Raw genomic sequence first — 16,535 nt, 5'->3', positions numbered from 1 at the left:
CCGAGAAGAACTGACCGTAAACGCGGTGGGACCCAGGTGGAGCCCCCAGGGTTCCTCTCACCTGACTCTGCAGCTCAGAGACACTTTTATGGAACTCGGTCTCGCTGGTTTCTGGCAGCTGAGCGAAGACGCTCTGACTCAGTGTCTTCCTCCCCTCCTCTTTGTATTTGTGCTGTGATCAGAAACAGGAGGCGGTAAACCCAACACGATGCTGCAGCATCAGCACCAGAGGGCTTAGTTCTGACCTGGCTCTGCAGGTCCGTCATCTCCCGGGCCAGCTGGGTCTCCAGAGTTTCAGAGAGCTGGTGGTAAGCAGGACACGCCAGATCCTTCTGGACCGCTTCTTTGTACACAAGCTGCCAGAGACATAGCAGCATCAGCTGTTGGTATAAAACCTCAGCATCCACTGAGGTGGCACCTCTACGGTTAAACCTGCAGAAACTACAAACCTCCATTAGAGGTGATGGTTTGGTAAAATAAACTTAAGGAGCAGCAGGAAAACAGGAAGAGATTATAAAAAATAAAAGGGTTTAGAGATAAAAAATCTCATTTATTTTTATGTTTCTGTAAAAATTTACTTTATCTGATCGACGGAAACATTTATATCTGATTTCATTTTTTTTAAAGGTGTAAGTTTTAATAATTAAATATTAAATGGTTTTGTTTGTAATCCTTCAGATTAAAATATTCTTATTTTTGTGATTAAGACTGAATTAAATATAAAATCTTTAAAAAAAATCATGTTTATCTCAGATAATTGATTTAAATCAGGAAAACGTCTAAACGCTGTAGGACCACAGCTTCAGCTGCAGGTGTGTGTCCACCTGACTCTGCAGCCTGGAAGCCTCCTGGGCGCGGCGCGTCTCCGGAGTTTCGGCCAGCCGGTGAAACAGAGACGTCTGGTTGCTGCTGGATTCCTTGTATTTAGCCTGAAAATCACAAAGTAAATAAATTATCATTTGATTTATAATAAACTTCATTTTCTGCCTGAAGACTTTGTGAAATAAAAGAAGTGATTATGTCTGAAGATGAATGATGCTAAAAACAAGCTAGTCAGAATAAAACAAATGATTCTGAGGATGAAATAATCCAGCCTGAGTTTAATTAAATGTTAATTTCTGTTTGTGGTCTGAAGCTGAAAACGCTGCAGGAGACGACTGAAACGTGGCGAGACCTTAAATAACCTTACATATGTAGCACTAGTGAGTCTGCATGTTTCACCTGGCTCTGCATGTCCATCAGCTCTTTAGCGCGCCGCGTGTCGAGAGTTTCAGGAAGCAGAGAGTAAAGGCTGGAGCTCATCTCCTTCATTCCATCTTCCTTATATTTGACCTTGTAGATGAAAACGAGTGTTTCAGCCCCAAAAAGCTGCAGTGGCTCAGGTTCAAGGTGAAGGTCAGACAGGTGCAACACACCTGACTCAGCATCTCTGTCTGCTGTCGAACAAACTCAGTCTCCCTGGTTTCAGGCATCAGGTGGTAAAGACTGGAGGTGTTCTGATTCTGCTTATACGTCAGCTAGACGACACAGAAACAACACATCAGATGGTTACGCCCTGGACTCCAGGTAAGACATTAGGAAACAAACGTGTTGGTGCTACTGAGCGTGTGCGGTTACCCGACATCAACAGGTGCTACTGAGCGTGTGCGGTTACCTGACATCAACAGGTGCTACTGAGCGTGTGCGGTTACCCGACATCAACAGGTGCTATTGAGCGTGTGCGGTTACCTGACATCAACAGGTGCTATTGAGCGTGTGCGGTTACCCGACATCAACAGGTGCTATTGAGCGTGTGCGGTTACCTGACATCAACAGGTGCTACTGAGCGTGTGCGGTTACCTGACATCAACAGGTGCTATTGAGCGTGTGCGGTTACCTGACATCAACAGGTGCTACTGAGCGTGTGCGGTTACCTGACATCAACAGGTGCTACTGAGCGTGTGCGGTTACCTGACATCAACAGGTGCTACTGAGCGTGTGCGGTTACCTGACATCAACAGGTGCTACTGAGCGTGTGCGGTTACCTGACATCAACAGGTGCTACTGAGCGTGTGCGGTTACCTGACATCAACAGGTGCTATTGAGCGTGTGCGGTTACCTGACATCAACAGGTGCTATTGAGCGTGTGCGGTTACCTGACATCAACAGGTGCTATTGAGCGTGTGCGGTTACCTGACATCAACAGGTGCTACTGAGCGTGTGCGGTTACCTGACATCAACAGGTGCTACTGAGCGTGTGCGGTTACCTGACATCAACAGGTGCTACTGAGCGTGTGCGGTTACCTGACATCAACAGGTGCTATTGAGCGTGTGCGGTTACCTGACATCAACAGGTGCTACTGAGCGTGTGCGGTTACCTGACATCAACAGGTGCTACTGAGCGTGTGCGGTTACCTGACATCAACAGGTGCTACTGAGCGTGTGCGGTTACCTGACATCAACAGGTGCTACTGAGCGTGTGCGGTTACCTGACATCAACAGGTGCTATTGAGCGTGTGCGGTTACCTGACATCAACAGGTGCTATTGAGCGTGTGCGGTTACCTGACATCAACAGGTGCTACTGAGCGTGTGCGGTTACCCGACATCAACAGGTGCTACTGAGCGTGTGCGGTTACCTGACATCAACAGGTGCTACTGAGCGTGTGCGGTTACCTGACATCAACAGGTGCTATTGAGCGTGTGCGGTTACCTGACATCAACAGGTGCTATTGAGCGTGTGCGGTTACCTGACATCAACAGGTGCTACTGAGCGTGTGCGGTTACCTGACATCAACAGGTGCTACTGAGCGTGTGCGGTTACCTGACATCAACAGGTGCTACTGAGCGTGTGCGGTTACCTGACATCAACAGGTGCTATTGAGCGTGTGCGGTTACCTGACATCAACAGGTGCTACTGAGCGTGTGCGGTTACCTGACATCAACAGGTGCTATTGAGCGTGTGCGGTTACCTGACATCAACAGGTGCTACTGAGCGTGTGCGGTTACCTGACATCAACAGGTGCTACTGAGCGTGTGCGGTTACCTGACATCAACAGGTGCTATTGAGCGTGTGCGGTTACCTGACATCAACAGGTGCTATTGAGCGTGTGCGGTTACCTGACATCAACAGGTGCTATTGAGCGTGTGCGGTTACCTGACATCAACAGGTGCTATTGAGCGTGTGCGGTTACCTGACATCAACAGGTGCTACTGAGCGTGTGCGGTTACCTGACATCAACAGGTGCTACTGAGCGTGTGCGGTTACCTGACATCAACAGGTGCTATTGAGCGTGTGCGGTTACCTGACATCAACAGGTGCTACTGAGCGTGTGCGGTTACCCGACATCAACAGGTGCTACTGAGCGTGTGCGGTTACCTGACATCAACAGGTGCTACTGAGCGTGTGCGGTTACCTGACATCAACAGGTGCTACTGAGCGTGTGCGGTTACCTGACATCAACAGGTGCTACTGAGCGTGTGCGGTTACCCGACATCAACAGGTGCTACTGAGCGTGTGCGGTTACCCGACATCAACAGGTGCTACTGAGCGTGTGCGGTTACCTGACATCAACAGGTGCTACTGAGCGTGTGCGGTTACCCGACATCAACAGGTGCTACTGAGCGTGTGCGGTTACCTGACATCAACAGGTGCTACTGAGCGTGTGCGGTTACCCGACATCAACAGGTGCTATTGAGCGTGTGCGGTTACCCGACATCAACAGGTGCTATTGAGCGTGTGCGGTTACCTGACATCAACAGGTGCTATTGAGCGTGTGCGGTTACCCGACATCAACAGGTGCTACTGAGCGTGTGCGGTTACCCGACATCAACAGGTGCTACTGAGCGTGTGCGGTTACCTGACATCAACAGGTGCTACTGAGCGTGTGCGGTTACCCGACATCAACAGGTGCTACTGAGCGTGTGCGGTTACCTGACATCAACAGGTGCTACTGAGCGTGTGCGGTTACCTGACATCAACAGGTGCTATTGAGCGTGTGCGGTTACCCGACATCAACAGGTGCTATTGAGCGTGTGCGGTTACCTGACATCAACAGGTGCTATTGAGCGTGTGCGGTTACCCGACATCAACAGGTGCTATTGAGCGTGTGCGGTTACCTGACATCAACAGGTGCTACTGAGCGTGTGCGGTTACCTGACATCAACAGGTGCTACTGAGCGTGTGCGGTTACCTGACATCAACAGGTGCTATTGAGCGTGTGCGGTTACCTGACATCAACAGGTGCTACTGAGCGTGTGCGGTTACCTGACATCAACAGGTGCTACTGAGCGTGTGCGGTTACCTGACATCAACAGGTGCTATTGAGCGTGTGCGGTTACCCGACATCAACAGGTGCTACTGAGCGTGTGCGGTTACCTGACATCAACAGGTGCTACTGAGCGTGTGCGGTTACCTGACATCAACAGGTGCTACTGAGCGTGTGCGGTTACCTGACATCAACAGGTGCTACTGAGCGTGTGCGGTTACCCGACATCAACAGGTGCTACTGAGCGTGTGCGGTTACCCGACATCAACAGGTGCTACTGAGCGTGTGCGGTTACCTGACATCAACAGGTGCTACTGAGCGTGTGCGGTTACCCGACATCAACAGGTGCTACTGAGCGTGTGCGGTTACCTGACATCAACAGGTGCTACTGAGCGTGTGCGGTTACCCGACATCAACAGGTGCTACTGAGCGTGTGCGGTTACCTGACATCAACAGGTGCTACTGAGCGTGTGCGGTTACCTGACATCAACAGGTGCTACTGAGCGTGTGCGGTTACCTGACATCAACAGGTGCTACTGAGCGTGTGCGGTTACCTGACATCAACAGGTGCTATTGAGCGTGTGCGGTTACCCGACATCAACAGGTGCTACTGAGCGTGTGCGGTTACCTGACATCAACAGGTGCTACTGAGCGTGTGCGGTTACCTGACATCAACAGGTGCTACTGAGCGTGTGCGGTTACCTGACATCAACAGGTGCTACTGAGCGTGTGCGGTTACCTGACATCAACAGGTGCTACTGAGTGTGTGCGGTTACCTGACATCAACAGGTGCTACTGAGCGTGTGCGGTTACCTGACATCAACAGGTGCTACTGAGCGTGTGCGGTTACCCGACATCAACAGGTGCTACTGAGCGTGTGCGGTTACCTGACAGTAAACAGGTGCTACTGAGCGTGTGAGGTTACCCGACATCAACAGGTGCTACTGAGCGTGTGCGGTTACCCGACATCAACAGGTGCTACTGAGCGTGTGCGGTTACCTGACATCAACAGGTGCTACTGAGCGTGTGCGGTTACCCGACATCAACAGGTGCTACTGAGCGTGTGCGGTTACCTGACATCAACAGGTGCTACTGAGCGTGTGCGGTTACCTGACATCAACAGGTGCTACTGAGCGTGTGCGGTTACCCGACATCAACAGGTGCTACTGAGCGTGTGCGGTTACCTGACATCAACAGGTGCTACTGAGCGTGTGCGGTTACCCGACGTCAACAGGTGCTACTGAGCGTGTGCGGTTACCTGACATCAACAGGTGCTACTGAGCGTGTGCGGTTACCTGACAGTAAACAGGTGCTACTGAGCGTGTGCGGTTACCTGACAGTAAACAGGTGCTACTGAGCGTGTGCGGTTACCTGACATCAACAGATGCTACTGAGCGTGTGCGGTTACCTGACATCAACAGGTGCTACTGAGCGTGTGCGGTTACCTGACATCAACAGGTGCTACTGAGCGTGTGCGGTACCTGACATCAACAGGTGCTACTGAGCGTGTGCGGTACCTGACATCAACAGTTGCTACTGAGCGTGTGCGGTTACCTGACGTCAACAGGTGCTACTGAGCGTGTGCGGTTACCTGACGTCAACAGGTGCTACTGAGCGTGTGCGGTTACCCGACATCAACAGGTGCTACTGAGCGTGTGCGGTTACCCGACATCAACAGGTGCTACTGAGCGTGAGCGGTACCTGACATCAACAGGTGCTACTGAGCGTGAGCGGTACCTGACATCAACAGGTGCTACTGAGCGTGTGCGGTTACCTGACGTCAACAGGTGCTACTGAGCGTGTGCGGTTACCTGACATCAACAGGTGCTACTGAGCGTGTGCGGTACCTGACATCAACAGGTGCTACTGAGCGTGTGCGGTACCTGACATCAACAGTTGCTACTGAGCGTGTGCGGTTACCTGACGTCAACAGGTGCTACTGAGCGTGTGCGGTTACCCGACATCAACAGGTGCTACTGAGCGTGTGCGGTTACCCGACGTCAACAGGTGCTACTGAGCGTGTGCGGTTACCTGACAGTAAACAGGTGCTACTGAGCGTGTGCGGTTACCTGACGTCAACAGGTGCTACTGAGCGTGTGCGGTTACCCGACATCAACAGGTGCTACTGAGCGTGTGCGGTTACCCGACGTCAACAGGTGCTACTGAGCGTGTGCGGTTACCTGACAGTAAATAGGTGCTACTGAGCGTGTGCGGTTACCTGACATCAACAGGTGCTATTGAGCGTGTGCGGTTACCTGACATCAACAGGTGCTACTGAGCGTGTGCGGTTACCTGACATCAACAGGTGCTACTGAGCGTGTGCGGTTACCTGACATCAACAGGTGCTACTGAGCGTGTGCGGTTACCTGACATCAACAGATGCTACTGAGCGTGTGCGGTTACCTGACATCAACAGGTGCTACTGAGCGTGTGCGGTACCTGACATCAACAGGTGCTACTGAGCGTGTGCGGATACCTGACGTCAACAGGTGCTACTGAGCGTGTGCGGATACCTGACGTCAACAGGTGCTACTGAGCGTGTGCGGATACCTGACATCAACAGGTGCTACTGAGCGTGTGCGGTTACCTGACATCAACAGGTGCTACTGAGCGTGTGCGGTTACCTGACAGTAAACAGGTGCTACTGAGCGTGTGCGGTTACCTGACATCAACAGGTGCTACTGAGCGTGTGCGGTTACCTGACATCAACAGGTGCTACTGAGCGTGTGCGGTTACCCGACATCAACAGGTGCTACTGAGCGTGTGCGGTTACCTGACAGTAAACAGGTGCTACTGAGCGTGTGCGGTTACCTGACATCAACAGGTGCTACTGAGCGTGTGCGGTTACCTGACATCAACAGGTGCTACTGAGCGTGTGCGGTTACCCGACATCAACAGGTGCTACTGAGCGTGTGCGGTTACCTGACATCAACAGGTGCTACTGAGCGTGTGCGGTTACCCGACATCAACAGGTGCTACTGAGCGTGTGCGGTTACCCGACATCAACAGGTGCTACTGAGCGTGTGCGGTTACCCGACATCAACAGGTGCTACTGAGCGTGTGCGGTTACCTGACAGTAAATAGGTGCTACTGAGCGTGTGCGGTTACCTGACATCAACAGGTTCTACTGAGCGTGTGCGGTTACCTGACATCAACAGGTGCTACTGAGCGTGTGCGGTTACCTGACATCAACAGGTGCTACTGAGCGTGTGCGGTTACCTGACATCAACAGGTGCTACTGAGCGTGTGCGGTTACCCGACATCAACAGGTGCTACTGAGCGTGTGCGGTTACCTGACATCAACAGGTGCTACTGAGCGTGTGCGGTTACCCGACATCAACAGGTGCTACTGAGCATGTGCGGTTACCCGACATCAACAGGTGCTACTGAGCGTGTGCGGTTACCTGACAGTAAATGAGTGCTACTGAGCGTGTGCGGTTACCTGACAGTAAATAGGTGCTACTGAGTGTGTGCGGTTACCCGACATCAACAGGTGCTACTGAGCGTGTGCGGTTACCTGACAGTAAATAGGTGCTACTGAGTGTGTGCGGTTACCCGACATCAACAGGTGCTACTGAGCGTGTGCGGTTACCTGACATCAACAGGTGCTACTGAGCGTGTGCGGTTACCTGACATCAACAGGTGCTACTGAGCGTGTGCGGTTACCTGACAGTAAACAGGTGCTACTGAGCGTGTGCGGTTACCTGACATCAACAGGTGCTACTGAGCGTGTGCGGTTACCCGACGTCAACAGGTGCTACTGAGCGTGTGCGGTTACCTGACATCAACAGGTGCTACTGAGCGTGTGCGGTTACCTGACAGTAAACAGGTGCTACTGAGCGTGTGCGGTTACCTGACAGTAAACAGGTGTTACTGAGCGTGTGCGGTTACCTGACAGTAAACAGGTGCTACTGAGTGTGTGCGGTTACCTGACTCTGCAGCTGCGATGCCTCCTTGGCGTGCCGAGTATCTAAAGTCTCAGGTAAAGTCGAGTACTCTGACTTTGTTACGTCTTTCTTTCCTGATTCTTTGTACTTTATCTGAACACAAAACAAAAAGCTAGCTTCGCATCTTTACCTGCAGCATGTAAAACCTTCAGAAACAGGTGAATATCATCTGCATATGTGATGACTCTGACTTCTATGCTGAACCCTCACATAGAATAAACCACTTCTGTCTCCCTGTGCCGCACCGAGCTGAAGATAAAACCATCTGAAGACCTTCTCACCTCGCTCTGCAGCTCAGAGACAGATTTAGCTAACCGAGTCTCTGCGGTTTCTGGAAGCTGAGAGTAAAAACTCTGGGAGAGGTTCCTCTTCCCGTTCTCCTTGTACTTGTTCTGGAACAAAAGGGAGATTAAATGAAACTGTAAACACCTTTAAAACGGATAACTGTCCTGAACGTGATGTCGCCCAGCTAAAGCTTGTAGATCCGGTCTGATCAACACAAAGTTTGGTGATATTTTATGAGCAGCTTGATTCTCTTTGATCCTGTTCCTGATGCTAATCTGGCCTCTGATGTTAGTCTGAGCAAAAAACATCACAGAGCATCGGCTAATGGGGCCGGTGGTTATTTATAACTAATCAAACAGCCTCCCGGCTGCAGCTTCCTGAGGGGAAAACTGTCTTTTTTCATTCATTTTCACAACGTTTAATTAATTAAGTCTGATTTTATTCCTGCATCTCCAAAATGTCACTCTATCAAACCCAAAACTGCATTTAACTGTAAGGTTGTATTTTCTCCAGAGTGATCCGTATCAGCGGGAACAGTTAGGGAGGTTTCCAGGTGTTTACCTCACTCATCATGTCGGTCATCTCTCGAGCAAAGCTGGTTTCCAACGTGTCGGGCAGAGTGGAGTACAGGGAGCCGGACATCTTCCCTTCCTCTTTATATTTACTCTGTGGAAGTGGAAAACACCTCCATCACATCTGGTTATACCATTCCACCCCAATGTGGCGTCACCCTGAGCGGATTTAACCAGTTATATCAGACAGAAAAAGCCTTTTATTTCCACTTCTTGCTTATTTCAGCTTCTCCTCAACATAACCTCTGAATAAAGAAAACATGGAGCCCTTTCCAGATTGTGATATTTTCTCCGACATCAGAACATCATCGCTGATCAGATGTGGGTCTCTGAAGCCGGCTGAGTCGTTACCTCACTGAGCAGCTCTGCAGCTTCTTTGGCCCTCTGCGTCTCCATGGTGTTAGGCAGCTGAGCGTAGAGACAGGAAGTGGCCTCCTTCTTCCCCGCCTCCTTATACCTGGTCTAGTTAGAGGCAAGGTGGAGGAGATTCATGATTGTGGTTGAGCGTGGGTTTAATCAGTCAAACGTCACAAATAAAGCTTAGAATGAAAAAGCACGGCGGCGGCGCTACCTGACTCTGCAGCTCAGACAGATGTTTCGCCAGCTGTGTCTCTGTAGTCTCTGATAGTTTATGGTACAAGCTGCTCTGGATGGTTTCCTTCACTTCTTCTTTATATTTGACCTGAAGCAGAGGGAGGTGGAATACTTAACCGTAAAATCCACCTTTCACACTGAATGAACGTGTGAAAGGTGGAGGAAACACCGGACAGGTGACCTCACTGCTTCTGCTGGCGTGTACCTGACTCTGCAGCTCTGATGCTTCTTTAGCGTGATGCGTTTCCATGGTTTCCGGCATCAGCGAGAACAAGTTGATGCTCATCTCCTTCTTACCGTCTTCTTTATACTTCAGCTAAAAACAAACAGAGAATCTGGTTTTTAACGTTTGACTCCGAATAAAAACACAGATCTGAGTAATAAGCATCGGTTTTATGGTCTTTTTATTTCCGAGTCGTTCTGCCGTTACCTCGCTGAGCAGCTCAGCAGCTTCTTTAGCGTGAGACGTCTCTAAAGTCTCCGGCAGCTGATGGAACAAAGTGGAGGACAAATCTTTCTTCAGGGCTGCTTTGTACTTCAGCTGAAGGGCAGGAAGACAGAAAACAGTCTAAAATCACACGAAGAACATTTACGATGAGTGTGGTGTTCCACAGGGCTGAGCGTTCGGTCCCATGATTATTTATTTACAGACTTTTAAACAAAATGAAATCAAAACTAGATCAAAGTCAGCAAAAGCCACAAATCACAAAAGCATTTATTATAAATTTTACATTTATATTTTAGATGTTTACGGCAACATCCCAAGAAAATCCCAGTAATCCTAAATATTTATGATCATCCGATGAGTCAGGATGAACTCAGTGAATGTTTTCAGACTGGGCCTCCCTGACATCAAGTAGAGCATCAGGAGGAGGCAGAAGACGGAGATGAGACGCTACCTCGCTCTGCAGCTCAGAAGCCTGTTTGGCGTGAAGTGTCTCCAGAGTTTCTGGCAGCGTGGAGTACAGCGAGCGTGACAGATCTTCACTTCCCTTCCTGTACTCCCTCTAAAGTTCACACAAACACTTCAATAATTCTAGTTTTAAAGAAAACAAGGATCATAATTCATTAAAACCAACATGAATCAACTCTTCTGTTCTTAAAAAAACAGATAAAGACAGAAATAATTAAACTCTTAATTTAACTTGTTTGCATTTAGATCTTCCTTTAACCCTTTAAATTAGGATTTACCTAAACTAATAAAAGGCTGGATTTCATTCGGATCAGACTGTTGTCGTGGTTCTGGAGCTTTATTTTAGTTTTTAGTCCTTAAAGAGCAAGTCACCCCCAAATCAACTTATTTTTCTGATAAACTATATAAATGTGTGTCTAATCGTGCTGCAGACACGTGTAGTCAATAGTTTAGCACTTTAGTGCATTTCAGTTAAAATTTAAATTTTCTGCCTAAAACTGTCAGTGTTGTGCCGTTGTCAGGTAAAAACTCTGCACTGCATTTGAATTTATATCTGCCATCGCTATTGGCTAAGAGGTACCCTAGAACGTTAGCTGGTACCATATGATGTCACAATGTCGTTGTGAGCCTGTGTGTGTGTGTGTGTATGTGTGTGTGTGTGTGTGTGTGTGTGTGTGTGTGTGTGTGTGTGTGTGTGTGTTAGCGGCTCCGCCCTCTCGGTCTGCTAGGCAACAGCCTTTGTTGCATTTTTCAAACTGGAAGTGGGAGTTGAGTAAGAATCTGGTAGGGGGTGACTTGCTCTTTAAATAAAACAGCGATGATGTGTTTGGGGAACAAAAGGCTGATCAGCTGATCTAATAGCGTCTAAATTTAACCACGAGCTCCATTCTCACCTCGCTCTGCAGCTCCTCAACCTTTCTGGTGAATTTCATCTCAGCAGTTTCTGGCAGCTGACTGTAGAGGCTCTGAGGGAGGCTCTTAATCCCGTTCTCCTTGTATTTAATCTGTCACGGCACACAAACAGCAGAGTGGAGCGATGTTTACCTGCATGTCTTCTCTGTATTCGTGATGAAGCAGCTTTATTTATCTGCACCGTGAATGAGCTCTGCCCTGGACGAACACAGACGCGTGTCCTCATAAATCAGCGCTGACGACCTCATTAATGCGGACTGTAGCAGCGCAGCACCGTTAAAATGCAAATGAATGAGGCTGGAACTCAGATAAGCTCTTTGATGTCTTTAGTGGAGAAGATCAGACCTGTGATGGCCGAGCAGCATGCATGAGGAACCTTACATCTGAATAAGTCTGCCTGAACGCTGACGTTTCAGGGGCAGCAGTAGCTCAACAGGTTGAGCGGGTTGTCCAGTAATCAGAAGGTTGCAGGTTCGATCCCGGACAGAGAATGCTGCTGTTGTGTCCTTGGGCAAGACACTTAACCCAGTGGTCGGAGGGAGCGGTGGCGCCTGTGCTCGGCAGCCTCGCCTCTGTCAATGTGCCCCAGGGCAGCTGTGGCTACATCGTAGCTCATCACCACCAGTGTGTGAATGTGTGTGTGAATGGATGAATGATACACTGTAGTGTAAAGTGCTTTGGAGTCCTTACTCTGAGAGGCGCTGTACATGTGCGGGTCATTTATCATCATTTATCATCTAAACATGAGGAGCAGAAGCAGAGCTCTGGGTACCTGACTCAGGACGTCGCTCATCTCTCTGACGAAGCTGCTCTCTAAGGTTTCGGGCAGGCTGGAGAACAGAGACCTGGACATTTCCTTCTTCCCGTCTTCTTTGTACTTCACCTGGGAGAAACACCCCTCGTTCACACATCTGACTGTATTCACCTGTTGATACGGTTGAAACGCTCCCGTCTCACCTGACTGAGCAGCTCTGAGGCCTCTTTAGCGTGCCGAGTTTCCAGCGTCGCCGGCAGCAGCGAGTACAGGGAGTGACCAGCCTCCTTCTTACCAGACTCTTTATACTTGGCCTGAAAACCAGAAACTAACTTCAACAGTTTTGGCTTCATAAGAGAAAAGCGTTTATTTATTTTTAACATGTGGTATAAAACAACTTCTGTCACAACTTTTTAGATTGAATGAAATGCAGCTTTTAAAATGCAGATTAAGAGACAAAGGCTGAAAAACAGAACGTTTGTCTCAGTTAAATGATGTCCCCTTAATCTGGTTCTGGTTCTGGTACCGGTAATAGCTTTATTACTGAGCTACAGCTCAGCCAATCAGGGATCAGGCTGCTGTTTTGGTGCATCTCTTGTTGTTTTAATGAAATCGAGCGTTGATGCTGATGCTGGCGTCGGGTTGCTGCTACCTGACTCTGCAGCTCGGACAGATGTTTGGCCAGCTGTGTCTCTGGGGTTTCTGCTAGTTTATGGTACAAGCTGCTCTGGTTCTTCTTCAGTCCTTCTTTATATTTGACCTGAGGGAGAAACGGGTGGTTCAGCTCTCTGATGGGCTAACAGCAGTGAGAGATGATCATCTAAACCAGAGAAGACTGGACCTGACTCTGCAGCTCTGACGCTGCTTTGGCGTATTGCGTTTCCATGGTTTCCGGCAGCAGAGAGAACATGTTGATGCTCATCTCCTTTACACCGTCTTCTTTATACTTCAGCTGTAAAAAAACAAAAACATGCAGACTTCATCACGAATCCAGAAGGAAACGGCTAAAATGATCTATTATCAGGTTAATGAGCTGAGTCGAAATCAGCTTTAAAAGGACTTGTGTTTAACTTATTCTGCTGCTTTATTTTATTTAATTTATTTACTTATGGACTCATATTTAAGGAGGATAAAAGCACTTGAGATGAAGCATCTCGTTTACAAGCGGGTCCTCCTGGAAACAAAGCTGCAAATACAAAGACAAGATAGCAGAGCGATCATCTGAACTCAAAACAAAATGACAAATTAACACTACCACAATAAAAATAATCATAATAATAATTAAAAATAATTAAAATAATAATAATAATTCTAAAAATGAAATAAAAAATAATAATAAATAAATTATAAAAATGAATAAAACAAAGAAGTTGGCTAATAAAATAGAATACTTTGCATGAACAAATGTACTAAAGTACTTTTACATGAAAATATGATGACAAACAACACAACTACATGGTAGAGAGACGACTAATACACAACTCAGAGAAATGTAGGTTTAAAAGTATAGTATGACTAAATGATGACACAATATTAATTCAAAACCAGCTACAGATGATGTTTTGCACTCATGGACTGTGTTAATATTAGTGGAGGAAAGAGAACGAGTTAAGCAGTCAAACATGAACATCTGGAAGAGCTGCATCACCTGGCTGCAGAGCTCGGAGACTTCCTTTGCTCGCGCCGTCTCCAACGTTTCTGCTAACGTTGAGAACAAGCTGGACGTCTGCCCTGCCTCTCTGCAGCGCGTCTGAAAACAAACAGTTCATTAAACGTGGTGTTTGTTTTGTGTGTGAGGGGAGGGCAGCCTCTCACCTGACTCTGCAGCTCAGCCACAGATTTAGCAAACTGGGTCTCTGCTGTTTCAGGCAGCTGAGAGTAGAAACTCTGAGAGAGGCTCTTCCTGCTGCTCTCCTTGTACTTACTCTGAGAGAAACACACGCTCATCAGCTGTTCAGCATTCTGATAACGAGACAGAACCCAAACCCGGGAAACTCAGGTCCTGAGTTCGTACCTCACTGTGGAGCTCCGTCATCTCCCTGGCAAACTGGATGTCTGAGGTGTCAGGGAGCTGAGAGTACAGAGACGATGGGGCTCCTTTAGTCAACAGCCGGGGTCGATAGTTCACCTGGAGGAGAGACAGAACTAGTTACCTTTACAGGAAGCTGCTGGTACGGTTACCAGCTAGGCATTGGTACCTCACTCTGCAGCTGAGAAACCTCCAGAGCGTGTTGGATCTCTGGAGTCTCTGGAAGCTGGGAGTACAGGGAGATGGAGGCTTTTCTCTTCCCGTCTTCTTTGTACTTTTTCTGAAACAACAAAATCAGGTTTTGAATAATCAGACGATGAATCAAATCAATATTTTATTGTGAGAAACGGAACAGCAGCTAGTTTTAGCCCAGTAGCCTCCGTGTGGATGGAGAAGAACATCAAAGTCATTGTGAACCATCTGCTGCATCTGATTCACCAGACAACAGCTCTGATAACATGAGAACATGTGCAGGTGTGACACATGTGCAGGTGTTACATATGTGCAAGTGTTATACATGTGCAAGTGTTACACATGTGCAGGTTTTACACATGTGCAGTGAACATGTGCAGGTGTTACACATGTGCAAGTGTTACACATGTGCAGTGAACATGTGCAGGTGTTACACATTTGCCAGTGTTACACATGTGCAGGTTTTACACATGTGCAGTGAACATGTGCAGGTGTTACACATGTGCAGGTGTTACACATGTGCAAGTGTTACACATGTGCAGTGAACATGTGCAGGTGTTACACATTTGCCAGTGTTACACATGTGCAGGTTTTACACATGTGCAGTGAACATGTGCAGGTGTTACACATGTGCAAGTGTTACACATGTGGAGGTTTTACACATGTGCAGGTGTTACACATGTGCAAGTGTTACACATGTGCCAGTGTGACACATGTGCCAGTGTTACACATGTGTGAATGTTACACATGTGCCAGTGTGACACATGTGCCAGTGTTACACATGTGTGAATGTTACACATGTGCCAGTGTTACACATGTGCAGGTATGCACCACAAAATGGCTGCCGAGGTGCTGACACACAGCTTGACAGGTCCTGTGTGTTTGCTGAAAAAGTAATCTAAAAAGCGTGAAGGACCTTGGATTGTACTATCAAAGTCCTGCTCTGTGGTGTGGATAACTCTCTATCTTCTGTTGACCTCAGCATGTCCAAGAAAAATTAGCAGTCAACCCTGTATCGAGCCAGATGGAGTCAGCATATGCTGTCCACTAGAATACTGGACTATGGCCATGCCAGGCCACCCCAAGATGAACAGGAACAAGCCTTCACAGCTAGACCGCTGATGCTTCTCTTGGCTGGGGATGTTGAACTAAACCCTGGGCCTCAACCTTTAACTGGATTAGCCCCATGGCTAGCCGGACCAGTGCTGACTGGGCCGCAACCTCTGCAAGTGGTATTAGCACCACTACCAGCTAGGCCTCCACTTCCACTAGCTGGACCTCTACCTCTGCTTTCAGGTTGTTTACATCTACTAGCCGGGCAATCACCATTGCCAGCTGGGCCACAGCCTCTGTTGGCTGGGCCTCCACCACTGCTGAGTGGGCCTTCACCTTTGTTGCATAGGCCTTTACCCCTGCTACACGGGCCTTAATATGTACTGCATGAACCTCCACTTTGGCCACATGGACCCTCACTTTGAAGCGCCTCGTGATTTTTATCTTGAGAGGCGTTATAGAAATGATATTTTCTTTTTTCTTCTTCTATTTCCCAGGCCTCCACCTCTGCCGCCTGGATCTCTACCAGGGCCTTCACCTCGGCCTGATGGACCTCCACTTCTGCCACATAGACTTCCACCTCTTCTTCCTGGGCCCCTACCTCTGTTACCTGGGCCTTCACCTTCGCTGCTCGGGCCTCCACCTTTTCAACCTGGGCCCCTGACTTGGCCGGGCGGGCCTCCACCTCCGCTGCCCGGACCTCCACCTTTGCCGCCTGGGCCTCTGACTCGGCCGGCTGGGCATCCACCTCGGCTGCCTGGGCCTCCATCACATCTGCATCGACAGGGCTAATGCTCCACCGGCTGCAGTTTTGCGACATTCACCCAACGCGATATGTGCTATGTCATCAGAGCACGATAACAACAAAGCCTAATAAGGGAGCACACAAGGAAGTAAATTATCGGCGTCTTGGAAAACGTGGAGTAGATTTCAGCCTTCTCCGCTCTCTCCCACAATGTAAGATAATAAGCAAATTAAAACTAGAGCTCTTCAACACCCAGTCATTGGAGTAGTCTAGTCCTGGATCATATTACTGGCA

The 16,535-nt window shown here is 48.6% G+C and overlaps 1 protein-coding gene across 3 annotated transcripts in view; it reads right to left on the bottom strand.

Annotated features, from left to right (window-relative positions):
* The window catches only part of LOC107383139 (nebulin), a 44,938-nt gene that overhangs the window by 19,021 nt on the left and 9,382 nt on the right, over positions 1-16,535 (bottom strand). For all 3 annotated transcript variants that reach the window (XM_070553510.1, XM_070553511.1, XM_070553512.1), the window contains exons 7-28: positions 14,421-14,531; positions 14,237-14,350; positions 14,038-14,148; positions 13,871-13,972; positions 13,064-13,174; positions 12,875-12,982; positions 12,426-12,536; positions 12,241-12,351; positions 11,450-11,560; positions 10,543-10,650; positions 10,074-10,184; positions 9,849-9,959; positions 9,621-9,731; positions 9,401-9,511; positions 9,039-9,143; positions 8,474-8,584; positions 8,175-8,285; positions 1,416-1,517; positions 1,222-1,332; positions 825-929; positions 246-356; positions 62-172 (exon numbers count right to left, since the gene is read on the bottom strand). In XM_070553510.1, coding sequence (XP_070409611.1) covers positions 62-172; positions 246-356; positions 825-929; positions 1,222-1,332; positions 1,416-1,517; positions 8,175-8,285; positions 8,474-8,584; positions 9,039-9,143; positions 9,401-9,511; positions 9,621-9,731; positions 9,849-9,959; positions 10,074-10,184; positions 10,543-10,650; positions 11,450-11,560; positions 12,241-12,351; positions 12,426-12,536; positions 12,875-12,982; positions 13,064-13,174; positions 13,871-13,972; positions 14,038-14,148; positions 14,237-14,350; positions 14,421-14,531 — 2,409 coding nt within the window. The remainder of the gene's footprint in view (positions 1-61; positions 173-245; positions 357-824; positions 930-1,221; positions 1,333-1,415; positions 1,518-8,174; positions 8,286-8,473; positions 8,585-9,038; positions 9,144-9,400; positions 9,512-9,620; positions 9,732-9,848; positions 9,960-10,073; positions 10,185-10,542; positions 10,651-11,449; positions 11,561-12,240; positions 12,352-12,425; positions 12,537-12,874; positions 12,983-13,063; positions 13,175-13,870; positions 13,973-14,037; positions 14,149-14,236; positions 14,351-14,420; positions 14,532-16,535) is intronic.

This window comes from Nothobranchius furzeri, chromosome 7 (genome assembly GCF_043380555.1).
Source record: "Nothobranchius furzeri strain GRZ-AD chromosome 7, NfurGRZ-RIMD1, whole genome shotgun sequence".
Lineage (NCBI taxonomy): Eukaryota > Metazoa > Chordata > Actinopteri > Cyprinodontiformes > Nothobranchiidae > Nothobranchius > Nothobranchius furzeri.
The sequence above is the reverse complement of the archived record's forward strand: the minus strand, read 5'-3'. Positions and strand labels throughout refer to the sequence as shown.